The following is a 15,492-nucleotide window of genomic DNA, read 5'->3' on the forward strand; positions in this document are numbered from 1 at the left end:
CCAGGATCTTGAGTGTGCTTTGCATTGGGTACTTGATTGTATTTACTTCTAGTTCTGTGAGAGAAGGTTTTTTTTCCCTTTCCAGTAGTAGGAATTTAGTTTTTTCCGAGTTCAGTTTTAGTTTATGACTTGACATCCATTTTTCTACCGTTTCCATTATCATTTTCAGGTGGTTTGTGGATAGAAAGGGTTTATGAGCAACTTGAAAAACTGAAGGTGGACAAAGCTATGGGACCGGACAGGATCCATCCCAGGATACTGAGGGAGCTCCAAGAGGTTCTGGCGGGTCCTCTTAAAGATTTGTTCAACAAATCTTTAGAGACGGGAGAGGTTCCATGGGGACTAGAGAAGAGCAGATGTGGTCCCTCTTCACAAAAGTGGTTGTAGAGATGAAGCAGGAAACTACAGGCCAGTAAGCCACACTTTGGTTATTGGAAAAATAAAGGAAACGCTGCTGAAGGAAAGGATAGTGAAATCCTTAGAATCTAATGGATTACAAGATCCGAGGTAACATGGGTTTACTAAAGGTAAATTGTGCCAAACAAATCTGATTGAATTCTTTGACTGGGTAACCAGAGAATTGGATCAAGGACATGCACTAGATGTAATTTACTTAGATTTCAGCAAAGCCTTTGACACGGTTCCTCATAGGAGGCTTTTAAACAAACTCCATGGGCTAAAGTTAGGGCCCATAGTGGTGAACTGGATTAGAAACTGGTTGACGGACAGACCCCAGAGGGTAGTGGTAAATGGACACCCTGGAGGGGGTAGAAAACATGAAGAAAGATCTGCACAAGTTAGAAGAATGGTCTAACATCTGGCAAATAAAATAAAATGCGAAGAAGTGCAGAGTGATGCTTTTGGGGGGTTAGAAATCCAAGGGGAACCATATGTGCTAGGAGGCGAGAGGCTGATAAGCACAAACGGAGACAAAGACCTTGGGGTGACTGTATCTGAGGATCTAAAGGCATCTAAACAGTGTGATAAGGTGGTGGCTGTAGCCGGAAGGATGCTAAGCTGTATAGAAAGAGGAATAAGCAGCAGAAGAATGGAGGTGTTGATGCCCCTATATAGGCCATTGGTGAGGCCACACTTGGAGTATTGTGTTCAGCTTTGGAGGCCGTGTCTGGTGAAGGATATAAAAAGACTTGAAGTGGTCCAAAGGAAGGCGATGAAAACAGTAAGAGGTTTGAACCAAAAGATGTACGAGAAGAGACTGAAAGACCTAAACATGTATACTCTAGAAGAGTGGAGGGACAGGGGAGATATGATACAGACATTTAAATACTTGAAAGGTATTAATATAGAACCAAATCTTTTCCAGAGAAGGGAAAATGGTAACACTAGAGGGCATAACTTGAGGTTGCAGGGAGGAAGACTTAGGAGTAATGTTAGGAAATTATTTTTCATGGAGAGGATGGTGGATGCCTGGTATGTCTTTCCGAGGGAGGTGGTGGAGAGGAAAACAGTGATGGAATTCAAAAAAGCGTGGGATAAACACAGAGGATCTCTAATTAGAAAACAAATGGTATAAATTAAAGAACTAAGGCCGGTATTGGACAGACTTGTACGGTTTGTGTCCCATATATGGTGCTTCGGTGTAGGATGGGTTGGGGAGGGCATAAGTGGGAACTCTACTAACTTGGACTATGAGGACATTACTAGCCAGACTTTACAATAGATATCCTGCAAACAACGGAGTGGTTGAATAGACTGGAGCGAGCTTAGATGGCAACTTCAGCAGTTGGAACCTAGGACAATACCAGGTGGACTTTAGTCTTTGGCCCAGAAATATCAAAGAAGAGACAAGTTAATTTAATCATGTATTTTTAATGAGAATAACTAATGGATGGACCGTTCAGGTCTTTATCTGCCATCATTTACTATGTTATAAATCAGTGAAAGCAATGGTTGCATTTGCACATTAATATGATTAGACAAGAGCATTAGTGAGCACCGAAGTATAGAGTTTATTTGCTTATTTCAATATCTATAATTCTGCGGTCCAGTCCTGCTACCAGGTTACTTGTTGATCTGGATGGACTCCTCATCGAATGTGTTATGCCATATATCTCCTGCCACCCCTCTGGCTCTAAAGAGTGATGCAGATTATGCTTTGATATTAGGGCTGAAACATCTTCATTGAGTTTCTCTATCCTTGTTGAAGTTTGAAGTGGTTCTTTTTCCTTGTTGGATAGCTGTAGTGAAAGTAAACAAATGTAAGTCAACAGACGAATCAGGTTTTAGGGATTTTTTTTTAACAGTTTAAAAAATATGTAGTATCCAGGTTTGAAACTGTGTGGCCATACATTCTAGGAGCATCGCTCACAGATTTTACATAGTTGCTCACAAAAACATTTGGAAATCTGCAAAATTGTTGGTTTTTAGAACTTGTTGCTCACACAAAAAAAATTTGAGGAGGAACTCACATGAGAAAAAATTTGCACGTAGCCAGTCAGTCCTTACAGGGAGCATTGGTGCAGGGTAGAGAACTACATTTGCTAATAATATATGATCCTAAGATTGGTGTTCCAAGTAACTGGCAACTAAGGTTTAATGCTAAAAAAAAAAAAAATGCAAGGTCATGCACTTGGGCTGCAAAAATCCAATATAACAGTATAATATAGGGGGGGAAGTACTTCTGTGTATGAAAGAAGAGCAAGACTTGGGGGTGACTGTGTCTGATGATTTTAAGATGGCAACAAAAGTAGAAATGGTGATAGTCAAAGCCAGAATGATGCTCAGGTGCTTAAGAGGAGGAATGATCAGTAGGAAAAATGAGGTGATAATGTTGTTGTATAAGTCTCTGTTGAGGACCCATTTGGAATACTGTGTGCAATTCTGGAGACCACACCTTCAAAAAGATAAATAGGATGGAGTCAGTCTAGAGGGCTGCTACAAAATTGGTTAGTGGTCTTTGCCATAAAGTATATGGGGTCAGACTTATAGACTTCAATATGTACACAGTACTCTGGAAGAAAGGTGAGAGAGAGGGGATATGACTGAGAAGTTTAAATATCTCCGTGGTGTTAAAGGACAGGAAATGAGCATTTTTTCAAATGAAGGAAAATTCTAGAATGAGAGGAGAACACCATATATACCTCATTTACCCTTAGAAGCAATAACTCAGATGAATAGGCCACTACTGGGAAAGGAAATTCAAAAAGTGATTAAAAATCATTGAAAAATCACATGGAACCAGGCCCTGACGTATTTACTGCTTAGGTCAGTAAAATGCAGGAGCAGTATATCAAATCTAAAATAAACACTGAATTCTATAAAATCTAAAATACTGAATTCTATAAAATACTGCAATTTCAAATTTGTAGACCTCTAATAGTAGACTATTATAAAGCCCAAAATTACAGAACATATACTTAAGCATGGATTAGTGAGACAAAGTCAACATAGATTTAGACAAGGGAAATCTTGCCTCACTAACCTACTACATTTCTTTTGAAGGGGTAAATAAACATGTGGATAGAGATGAGCTGATCAATACTGGGTGTCTGGATTTTCAAAAGGCATTTGACAAAGTACCTCATGAAAGATTCCGGAGGAAAGTCATGGAATAGGGAGTAATATCCTATTGTGGATTAAGAGCTGGCTATAAGATAGAAAACAGAGAGTAGGGTTAAATGGTCAGTATTCCCAATGGAGAAGGGTAAATAGTGGGGTTCACTATAAATAACCCTTACAAGCTCAGGTGATCTTAGGATGTGAAGGAAAAAATTTTGTCTTGGTCTTGGAGCTGCTGAGCAGTGATTGCTGTGTCAAGGCAATTTGCGGAACCTCTAAATCCAGTTCCCATAGAGAGATTGCAATGATTTCATTTAAGTCTTAATGAGCCTGCACAATGCCAGTTTCTCTCCCTGGTTTAGGGCTGCTACAGCCTCCTGGCTATCCTCGCCCTCATGAGAACCTATGGCCAATCAGGGACTTCCTTAGACTCCTCCCTAAGGAAGTCCCTGATTGGCTGAGGTTCCCCAAGCTCCTCCCAGGGAGGAGCTTGAGGTGCCTCAGTCAATCATGGCCTTAGGTCCCTCCCCGTGCATCAGATGATGCATTGGGGCATGGCCTAAGGCCGTCATTGCTGCGCAGGAGGCTGGAGGAGAAGGAGGGACCGAGCACCCCTCCTGCTCCCAGCAATTTTAAAGGTATGGGGAGGGAGGGGGTGGGCCGGGCCCAGCCATCTGGTGGCTAGGCTGGAGGAGCAGGAGGGACCGAGCAACCCTCCTGCTCCCAACGATTTGAAAGGTACAGGAAGGGGGTGGGCCTGACTGGCTTGCCGGCCTAGAGCTTAGCTACAGGGAGGGAGGTGGGCTGCACCAGGAGTTGGCATCCCACCTGCCTTATGTGGGGCATCGGCGTGGGGGGGGTGCATCAGCGCAGGTGGGACATTGGCGGGGGGGGGGCAGGTTAAAACCATGGGCTGGCAATTTTTACAGAATATATAAAAAAGGAAGAATTCCTTTTTTATGTATTCTGTAAAAGTGCATTGCCAGCCCATGGTTTTAAATGGCAGGAGAGTTGGTAAGAAGTGAAGCAACTGGTCCTCAGCAGTCACTTTACTTCGGCTCGGCAATCCCAATCGGTCTTTCTTCTTCAGTTTAGTGAATCGTGTCCCTGCCTACTTTGCATGCCGTTTCCCCTAATTTGTATGCACAGATCGGAAGCGGATCGCAGGAGAGGTTAGTGAATCGGGTCGGAGGTAAATCGCGTCGCAAACCGATCAGTTTGCTTTGTGAATCTAGCCCTAAGTGGCAATTTATGGATTCTAAAACATGAATGGTCATTTAAAGGTCACAGTTCAGATAACCACACGCCTGGGTTATAACCCGTTCATCCAGAATGTCACACCTATTGCACTAGAAAGTCTATTTAGCACATATTAAACTATGAATTAGCACACCTACAAGGGAATGCTGAATAGTTCGCAGCTCAACCAAGAAGAAAATTATGTGGTTATGGTTCAATCAATGATTTGAAACACAGAATTTTGTTCCTACAAATTGGCACTTAATGAAATAAGATAACAGTGGCAAAATAAAACTCAATATTTAAGAAGTTGGTTGGTTGGGCTGAGAACTTTTCAGCACCACTTGTACAATTCACACATGTTAAAACGTTCTAATGAACATAAAAAAAAAATAAATCACAAAATGCAGGCATGGGTAAAAAAACTACAAAAATTTTTATTTGGGGGTGGGGATAAGAGGCAGCCAAAAATTGTTTGCTCAGGTTCATAGAAATCGAGAGCCAATCCACTTTATAACCTCTAATTTCTTATTATATCTTTCCCTCATTTATTGAATTACCTGTACACTGTGCCGAGCTCTATCTTTATGGAGAGGATGTGGTATGCAAACTTAAGGTTCAGTTTAGTTTTTCAGCCAGTGCACTTATTTTGTCTACAGCTGGAGGCCATTTTGGTTCTATTCAGTCCCACACACAATTCACTATAATGACATGCTCAACTGTAGTTTTACAGCTCTATTTCGTACAAAGCACCATCCACAACTGAAGGGCTCCTTTTCCAAAACAGTGCTACCAATTAGCTAATGCTGAATGCGAAGAAGCCCATGGGATAGAGGTTCTCTCAGAGTTTCCGCAGCTGGCATTGTGCTTGGTGCAGGTTTCCGGATCTCGCTGCGTCTTTGTCAAGTAGAAACCGAAGTTTCAGCTACCATGAGAATTGAATAGCTAATCGGAAGTGCCGCTTTGTAATAGGAGCCCTAAGGCAGCAAGATGAGGACTCATTCCTTGGTCTTACTATGTCTAACTGCTTGTTGATCTCCAGGAGCTGGGATTCTAGGGCAGCATTCTCCTTTGCTATTGTGCTAGAGTCTTCCATCCTTTTACTCCTCAGAAGACGATCCTGCTCTGCCTGCAGTGTTCTCTCTCGCAGTTGCTGATGAAGACGTGTTATCTCATTCCTGAGGAGAAACCCATGTCCAGATTTATTGTGTTTGAACAGGGCTGCCTTCCATGCTAATAACTATTAGAAATTAAAATGTAACCATCGCCATATGACAAAGAGAGAGGGACAAGGCTACAAAACGTTGCAGATGGTACATCAAAGGAATAATAATAATAACTATTTTTATATACCGCAATACCACAAACAGTTCGTATACAGAGAGGCCCCAAAATGTAAACACACTTCAATAGTGGTTATCTATTCCCTATTTCAAAATCTGAATTGAATTATTGTGGCAATCTGTAGTATTGGTTTCTCATACCTAAGGTCACGTGTGATCTGCTCATGCATGGCTGTAGCACGTTGCTGAATTTTCTCTTCTATTTCATGTATACCAGATTGCACTTTCAGTATTTCCATGCTCTTCTCAGACATCTGCATCTCCATAGCCTTTTGCTGCTCAGACTTCTGCTTTAACTTTAACAAGACACAGAAAAGTCATTACAAGAGTCATTTTAAGTGAGTACATTGAGTAAACCATGATGGGGAACAAAGGATGAAACTGGAGAGTGTACTCTTTCTCCTTTCAAGCCCTTCACATTCTTTGGTTCTCAACTCTTCCCCCTCTTTTATCCTTTCAGAGCCTTGCCCACATCTAGACCTGTTTTTTTTACTCTCTTCTCTTCCCTGTATCAGCTGATTATTTCCCCCCTTCTTCTCCCAAATTTCATTTTCCTCTAACTCAGTCTCTTCCTTCAACTTATTGCCTCTTCGGGTTCTCTCTCCACCTTCTTCCTTCCAAGTTATTCCTCTCAATCATCCTCCAATTTCTCACCTGTTCTTTCTCTTCCTCTTCTCCCACCTTTATTTATTCTATGTGTATGTCTTGGCCACTAGGGGAAATTCTAGGCAGTTGTCTTGTGTTCTTCTCTTCAGAGCATGAGAGTAGGGCCAGCAACATAATATTTGTTTTTCTGGGCTGTGAGCTCTCTTGTACCTGGAACTTTTATGGATGGTAAATTTCCTCATGGATGGAGATAAACTGATGTCCCCTGGGATCTACCAGGGCACTGGTTCCTTTCCTCAGACTTGGGTAAAATACTTAGTTGGATACCAAGCCAATAAAAATGGTAAAATAAAGCAGTGTTCTTCCTCGTCTCCTAATTCTATTAAGTGAGAAGGGACACTCTGATGCCTCTGGTTTACCCAGACTGCAGGACAATATTTATGTGATGACAGCCTTTATTTTATGTGTCTTATATATGCTTATTGACAAGATTCTCACAACATTGTCTTGGTTAGTTTTTTTTATGTTTGTGGCTTGAATACTAACCTTCTTCTTTGGTTATTATAGCCTCTATTTTATTGCCAACTATTTTTTAAGATTCACCATGAGGCAGAACTCAGCTAACAATTTTTGTGCTGCTGCTGGCTATTAAGGCATTAGGTCTGAAGACCTCCCTAACCGCAAGGGTCCTAGCGGCAGGGAAAACCAAGAGACAAAAGTGTTGAATTTTGTTCCAGGCTTCACAGCTCTGCAAAATTCCCACAGATAAAAACTCCTCCTTTCATTATAACTGACTCCTTTACTCCTCTGCCCTAATAGGAAATGGAAAGGGAAGAGAGATGATTAGAGCTGTAATTCTGTCAGTGACAGGTGCTGTCATTGCATGCAGTTTGTTCTCTAATTGGCCGTGTCCAATGATCCCTCTAAGGATTGGCCAGGTGCGTGCAAATTGTTTCTCATGTGAACAACAAGGAATTAAAATTTTTTTTTTCTGTGTGAGCAACAAGTTCTAAAACCCAACAATTTTCCAGATTTGCAAGTATTTTTGTGAGCAGCGCTCCTATAATGTATGAGCAATTGCTCCTGTGCTCGTGTTAGAGGGAACAAAGGCTATGTCTGTGAGGCTTTTTCCAGCACCATCGAGAATTGTGTATAAAAACCCCACAGGTTACATGTGCTTTGTTTTGCTTCCTTAAGGTCTGGCAGAGGGATTGCTGGCAGAAAGCTACACTTTAAACCTGCTAATGCGCCTTCGTAAAAGGAGACCATAGTTTCAAGTTTAAGTTTATTAGGATTTTATATACCGCCTATCAAGGTTATCTAAGGCGGTTTTTACAATCAGGTACTCAAGCACTTCCCCTATCTGTCCCGGTGGGCTCACAATCTATCTAACGTACCTGGGACTATGGAGGACTGAGTGACTTGCCCAGGGTTACAAGGAGCAGTGCGGGGTTTGAACCCCAGGGTACTGAGGCTGTAGCTCCAACTACTGCACTGGATACCAATAAAAATAAGTGTTATTCTGTATATGGCACTCAGTATTGTTCATCATTTATAGAATAGTGTTTGGCACCAGGATTTGCGCCCAATTTTGGGTGTGAGGATTTACACCAGTGTATCGTAAACTGTGTGCCACGGCAAGATTCTAGGTGTGCGGTGAAAGAGACGAATTGGTCACTGCCAAAAGCAGCGCCTTTCCTCCTCTCTGCCTCCCCAGCGATGGAGGGATTTCCAAAACCCAATAGTTTGTCCAGGTTTTGGATGGACCCTGAGCTCAGGGCTGCGTCTACAGGGCCTCTGAGCATACACGGACGTCGATGTGATGACATCACGCACAAAGGTCCTGTAGACACGGCCCCGATTTTAGTGTGCCGCAGTGGAAAAAATTTGCAAGACACTGATTTACACCAACTGAAGACAACTACCCTCCCCCATCCTTGCTTCACTAATAATTGGTAATCATCTTGTTCATCAAAAACTTGTCCAAATGTTGGTTTTTATTTTGATATTTTTTAAAATAAGCTACACTACTGGTCTTACTTACAACCTTAATTTTGTGCTTATTGAAATATTTGTTAAATTTGTCACACTCACTATATCCTGCTACCAAAGAAACCTGTCAGTTGTTTGGTCATACCTTGGATTTGTTGTGCCTTGTTATTTTCATTGGTTAGTTCCTTTTCTAGTTCCTGTCTGAGGAGCAGGATCTCGGTTTCCTTCTGAGAGACCTGCCTATCAGTCTGTTCTTTCGTTTGTTTTAGCTGTATAATCTCTTTCACCAAAGATTGCTTTTCTCTGGAGTGACCATCTAAGAAAAATTTTTTTAAAAAAATTATTAAAAAAATTTATAAACCACTTATATCTAAGCAGTGTACATAAGAAATCCATGCAAACCTTACACCTTAAATGGAGAAACACGAGCTAGGACTTCAGAAGAAAGAGACTTGGGAATAATCATCAGTGCAGACATGAAGGCCGCCAAACAAGTGGAGAAGGCCTCATCCAAAGCAAGGCAACTTATGGGATATATCAATAGAAGCTTCGTTAGCCGCAAATCTGAAGTCATAATGCCACTGTACAGAACCATGGTGAGACCTCATCTGGAGTACTGTGTGCAATTCTGGAGGCCACATTACCGTAAAGACGTGCTTAGAGTTGAGTCGGTTCAGCGGATAGCCACCAGGATGATCTCGGGGCTCAAGGGTCTCTCGTACGAAGAAAGACTGAACAAATTGCAGCTCTACACTCTAGAGGAGCGCAGGGAGAGGGGGGACATGATTGAGACATTTAAATACATCACGGGACGTGTCGAGGTGGAAGAAGACATCTTCTTTCTCAGGGGACCCTCGGTCACAAGGGGGCATCCATTCAAACTCAGAGGAGGGAAATTCGATAGTGACATAAGGAAGTATTTCTTCACAGAAAGGGTTGTAGATCACTGGAACAAGCTTCCAGAGCAGGTGATCAAGGCCACCAGCGTTATTGACTTTAAGAATAAATGGGATGCCCTAGTAGGATCCTTACGAGGGTCAAGTTAAGGAACTATTTCATTAGTACTCAGACTTAATGGGGTGGGTCAGTAGAGTGGGCAGACTTGATGGGCTATAGCCCTTTTCTGCCGTCATCTTTCTATGTTTCTATGTTTCTATGTAAGAACATACATAATGTTAAAACAAACAACAATATTTCAGATTATAAACAAAATACAATAATATTTGCATTTCATAGTAACCTGATGTTAATGTCACTATATCTCTCAATTCTAAAAATCATACGATAAACCAAAACTAGATCAAAGACCTCCCATCATATATTACATTAAATACATCTACAAATAGTTGTGTTTTCAGCAATTTCTTAAAGGTCATAGTTTCAAAACTCCAGGAAGAGAATTCCAAAGTTTTACTTCAACTATAGAGAACAAAGACATCTTTGATTTTACATAATAAACTCTATTTTCCTTAACGCTAATCTGTCTCTTCCCTCCCTCAGATCTCAGCTTTCTGGCTGGTTGGTAGATTTTACAAAGGTTTTGAAAACATAATGGAATAGACAAATATAAAACTTGGTGCACAGTTGAAAGTATATATTCATCAATCATTTTACCAGTGTGAGCATCAAAAGCAGTATACAAGGCTCTTATTTATTTATTTATTGAGATTTATTAATGAAAGATTAGGTTTCTTACCTCTGCCAATCTTCTTTCTTGTAAATATCCTCTGGATTCTATACCTTAGGGTTATTTATCTCTTCTAGCCTTAAAATTGTAGGAAACTTAAAACCAATTTCTAGCCCCTCCTTCTGTGGTCATCTCTTGTTACTCTCCCCTGGAATTCCAGTCAGTACACAAGCCAGGTAGATCTATATCACAAAACAGGAAACAAAAGAAAAGAGAGAGGGGATGCGGGGACTCCCCGCTACATAATAATTCTGCTCATGAACAACAATTTCAAAGAGTTACCATCAAATTTTAACATTAAACAAATTGAAAACAGCATAAATTTGATTAAAGGAGACACAGCCTGAGATTTAGAAGGAGGACAACCACCTGGGGACCCCTAAACCTTACATAAGTGAACAAGAATGGAATTCTTAGTGAGGCTGGCCAAAGACAGAAATCCAGCTTACTAGTTAGTGGGCAGGCGATCTGCAAATCAGACACAAAAACTGGGTGGGTGTGTAGACTCCAGAGGATATTTACAAGAAAGAAGATTAGCAGAGGTATGAAACCTAATCTTTTGTTCTTGTATAATACCTCTGGAATCTACACCTTAGGGATGTATCAAAGCAGTCCAAACACATCAGGGAGGGGCCGATGAGCCTGCCGCCAGGACTGAAGCCCCAAAAGCTGCATCAAGTCAAATTAAATACTAGAACTCAGAAAAATAAAGCACGAGCAAAAAAGATAAGCCCCTACAGCTTAGGCTGTAGGAAACGAAACTGAAATTCCAGGGGTGAGTAACAGGAGATGTCCACAGGAGGGGCTAGAAACTGGTTTTGAGTTCCCTAAGTTTCAAGGCTTGAAGAGATAAATAACTCTAAGGTATAGACTCCAGAGTTATTGTACAAGAATTGCCTTTATAAAGAGATTCACCCAAGGCGGTGTACAGCAGGTACTAAGACTCGGATTTTACTTTCATTTTATATGCACAGGAAGGGTCATTTTCAAAAGCAATTTATCTAAAAAACCCGCCTTTTCTGTATGCAGATAAAAATAGGCGACTAACAGGGAAATTCTATAACCAGCACCTAAACGTAGGTGTCGGAAGGTGCCCTGCAGATGCCTAAGTTAATTGAAAAATGCCAGGAGTTGTCTGCCACTGGGGTTTCTCACAGTGGCAGGAGGAAGTGGGCATCCCTCCTGTCTCTCTGGGTGCATCGGCAATCACAATTAAAATATATATACACCATCATTTATTTATGCTTGTGTGTAATGAAAAATATTGAATCCTTATGCTTGTGTATAGTGTAAGATGCAAGTTCTATGATATTTTATGGCTGATTGCTAATAAAGTGTGTTTTGAAGACCAGGCACACTCTGCTCTCTTCTACTGGACCTTGTGGATAGTTGTGCAGTGGTGATCGTTTTCTTTTTTGATTACCAGTCTCCTATCACCCCCCCCCCCATCATGCATAGTCCGACATCTCTCCCTCTCTTCCCAGATTCTCGCTCCCTTCCCCTCCTGCGTATTTTTTAATAAGTAAGCAATTATTTGGTTCTGCAGCACCAGTGGCAGCCTTTAACTCACAGACTGCCTACAGCTTGCACCAGGCCTTTCCCTGTGATCCAACCCGCCCTTCTAAAAACAGGAAGTTGTGTCAAAAGAGACAGGACAGGTGTCAGGGAAAGGCCTGGTCCTGGCTTGCTCGCTTATTAAAAGGTACATGGGGTGTTTGGGTGGGAGAGGATATAGAGAACTCAGAGCTGGGAGGGAAAGACGTTGGACCATGTGCGGGCTAGGAAGGGAGGGAGAGATGGTGAACCATGTGTGGGGTAGAGAGAGGGAGGGGCCATTGGGGACTTGGACCCCTCCTTTGGGTTTAGGCATTTTCCAAAGCTGCAGGGGGGTGGCAATAGATGGGTGATGCTAGATGAGGGAAGCAGAGCGAGAGACTGGATGAGGGAAGAGAGACAGAGATGGGGGAAAAGAGAGAGAGATGGTGATACTGGAGTTTTTACAGTACATGTTACGCAGAGGAAGAAATGAACATTCAAAAACATTTTACAGGAAAATACCTAAGTTTTTTTCGACCCTTACTGCGGTTTAATTCATTGAGACAACATTTAAGTTTCTTTGTATGTTTTTCTTGTATAATTTTCCTTTAAATATACTCATTTTGATACAAGAAGTGTTCTATATTTATTAGTGATTAAATAAACAAAATTTCCTGATATTTCTTCTTTATTTGTCCTTAAATTTGAATTTTAAAAGTACTGCCTCAGAATCTGGAAAATCCGGACCGACCTAATCCCTGTCTGGATTTTTCGATTTATACTGTAGATGCCTCCAATAATTCTAGACCTCGGCAAACGGAGCACATCTCATTTGAATTACTGTGAACACTAATTACCCTCTATATAGGAAATCTGGCTTCTCAGTTGTTCCAGCTCAGATCGCCAAATGTACAAGCTGGCTTCTTTTCGCTTTAATTCCAAACGAAGCCCCTCTGCTTGCGACTGCATTTCCTGTAGGAAACAGAAAGCATGTTTTCTGAAGAAACTCTGATATACATGAAGAGAAGATAAATAAACATGATAGCTTCATATATGCGTTCAGAGAACTGTCATGTTCATGTCACTAAATGCAGCCTGATAGAGTTTTAGATGTCACGTAGCCACATTATTTCAGTGGCCACACTCTTTCAGTGTCACATGGACAAATCATGTTACTCATGCTTATAAGAAAAATTTGAAATAAAAGCAAACTAGGGACTGGCTCGGTGGCAGTGCTGTATATTGCCATAAGGAAGGTTCTTTCCTTCCATAAAATAATAAATACTATAAAAGCAATATAAAATAAAAAGTTCACCAATCTTTTCTCCTCACTTGCACAACTAAAAGCAAACCACATGGCTCATACCAGCTTAAAAAGCAATGAAACCAATATTCAGAGGGAGATGCCTGGGCACGAGAGGTGCCTACCTGATAATTCCCTGTTGAGCTGCTTATAACCAGATTTTCAGTGGCACATGACTGGATATTGCTACCAATAAAGTCAGAGTGGAGCTGGGAGTTACCCGGTAAGCAATCATCTTCAGCAAAATGGCTGTTCTAACTTTATCTGGTTATTGGCTGGCATCCAGATAATTTCCAGCAGCTGGACATCATCCAGATATGCTGGTGCCCAGATTAGGTCTAGCATTGAACATCCAGATATTCTGCCTAAGGGTGACAGTACCATAAACATTGCTGACTGCTATGGGCTCAAAAATATCTTCAGACTTGTGAAAAGCTAGATCAGTGTTTTCCATTGCAAGGCCCAGATGTTCTAAAATTACTGTTAAAATCATGCGAGTCACTGTGGTGCCAATAAATTATCCGATTAGAAAACGGTAATCAATACTGAAACAATTCTGCATGCAAATTAATTTTGCAAAGGTCCACCATAACCTCATCTGATCAGTCGTTGGAGAACGCGACTGATACATGCGCAAAGCCAGCAGGGAAGCCCTGAAAATGAGTGGCAGGGGGAAACCCAAAGTAGCCTCCTGTCGCTCAGCTGTTTGGAACTGGAAGAGTAGTTTTGGTTTTTTTTTAAATTATGGGCACAGATGTTGTGCATATGTTACACACGCACAGCATCTGTGTCCCCCTCTCAAAAAAAGTCATTATGATGGCCCCCCTTCTCCACCCTCCGAACTAAAAAAAAAAAAAAGAATTAGCAAGAGGGATACCCACTTCCTTCTGCTGAAGGTCTAGCCCCCCACCCCTCCCGTGAAGATCAGCAGGATTGTTGCCCATTCCCTCCTGCCTTGGCCACCCGGACCCCATCACATACATCTAAAATAACCAATGCTACATCTGAAAAATCTAATTCTAACTCATTCAGAAGATTGATGAAATGCGCTGAGTCTCGGATTTAGGGCTTCTTTTACAAAGATGCGCTGGCATTTTTAGTGCACACACCGGATTAGCGCATGCTAGCTGAAAAACTACAACCTGCTGAAGAGGAGGCGGTAACAGCCAGCACGCGCAGCATTTTAGCGTGTGCTATTCTGTGCGTTAAGGCCCTAACGCACCTTTAAGAACATAAGACTTGCCTCTGTCGGGTCAGACCGGAGGTCCATCGTGCCCGGCAGTCCGCTCACGCGGTGGCCCCTCAGGTCCAGGACCTGATAGTGCTCCTATCCTAAAACTCACATACACTTTTCGATTTTGTCCTGTAGAGTAACCTTCTATCTATACCCTGCAATCCCCTTCGCTTCCAGGAAGTCATCCAGTCCCTTTTTAAAACCCAGTATTGTACTCTGTCCTATTACCTCCTTTGGAAGCGCGTTCCAGGTGTCCACCACCCTCTGTATAAGGAGCCCTTAATTTTCTGTATATACGGTCTCAAGAAGATGGAAAGAGCCATTTGCTGAGACGATGGGTCTCCCAGGGGGGGGTCTAGTCACTGATTTGTGGATCTTTGGTAACATATAAATAGTTGGCCCTATGGGATTTGGAACTTTCAGAAAATCCTTTTCTTTGGCTGTAAATATACCGGTCCCAAATGAAATGAAATGTCAATTAATTCATCTGTCTCTGCTTTGAAACGTTCTGTGGGCCCACTATTCAAAGGGACTGTAAAAGCATGCCACAGTAGGAGGCATACAGACACCTAATTTTGAAATGTTCCTCTCCCAGCTGACCCTTTATCACTGACTCCTGATATTGACTCTGTCAAGTCTATTGACAAATGAGGCACCTCTCCAGGCATTGCTGGCAACCAATAAATGTATGGGCTGAGTGAGAACCAGTCTCCTCCAGGACAGCTGCAGTTCCTATTCCCACACTGAATGCCAAAGAATTTTCATCTCTGCCAGGGCCAATATAAGAGGACAAAGTAATTTGCTGCTACCCTACTTCATGATCCTAAAGAAGGAAAATACAAGGCAGCAAGTAAAGAGCTCTGACTGAACATGTCCTCAATTCGCCATCTTGGTTCCCCACCAATGATAAGAAAATTTAGAGCTCGAAATCTTAGTAAGAACATAACAGGGATCACACTGGATTTCACTGAAAGATGCAATGTGCCCAGCATCACACTACAATCCCCCCAAACTAGGGGAAATTATCATGGTG

General features: G+C 41.8%; 1 protein-coding gene across 8 annotated transcripts in view; it reads right to left on the minus strand.

Moving 5' to 3' along the window:
• Positions 1-1,856: 1,856 nt before the first annotated feature.
• Positions 1,857-15,492, minus strand: part of LOC117357949 (unconventional myosin-Vb-like) — a 67,325-nt gene continuing 53,689 nt past the window's right edge. For 6 of the 8 annotated variants that reach the window (XM_033939239.1, XM_033939240.1, XM_033939238.1 and 3 more), the window contains 3 exons: positions 12,780-12,894; positions 8,845-9,015; positions 1,857-2,198 (listed from right to left, as the gene is read on the minus strand). In XM_033939239.1, coding sequence (XP_033795130.1) covers positions 2,140-2,198; positions 8,845-9,015; positions 12,780-12,894 — 345 coding nt within the window. In that variant the 3' untranslated portion in view covers positions 1,857-2,139. Of the gene's footprint in view, positions 2,199-5,773; positions 5,937-6,242; positions 6,398-8,844; positions 9,016-12,779; positions 12,895-15,492 lie in introns of all 8 variants that reach the window. The other 2 variants (XR_004538909.1, XM_033939236.1) reach the window with 2 other exon arrangements.

This window comes from Geotrypetes seraphini, chromosome 3 (assembly GCF_902459505.1).
Source record: "Geotrypetes seraphini chromosome 3, aGeoSer1.1, whole genome shotgun sequence".
Classification (NCBI taxonomy): Eukaryota; Metazoa; Chordata; class Amphibia; order Gymnophiona; family Dermophiidae; genus Geotrypetes; species Geotrypetes seraphini.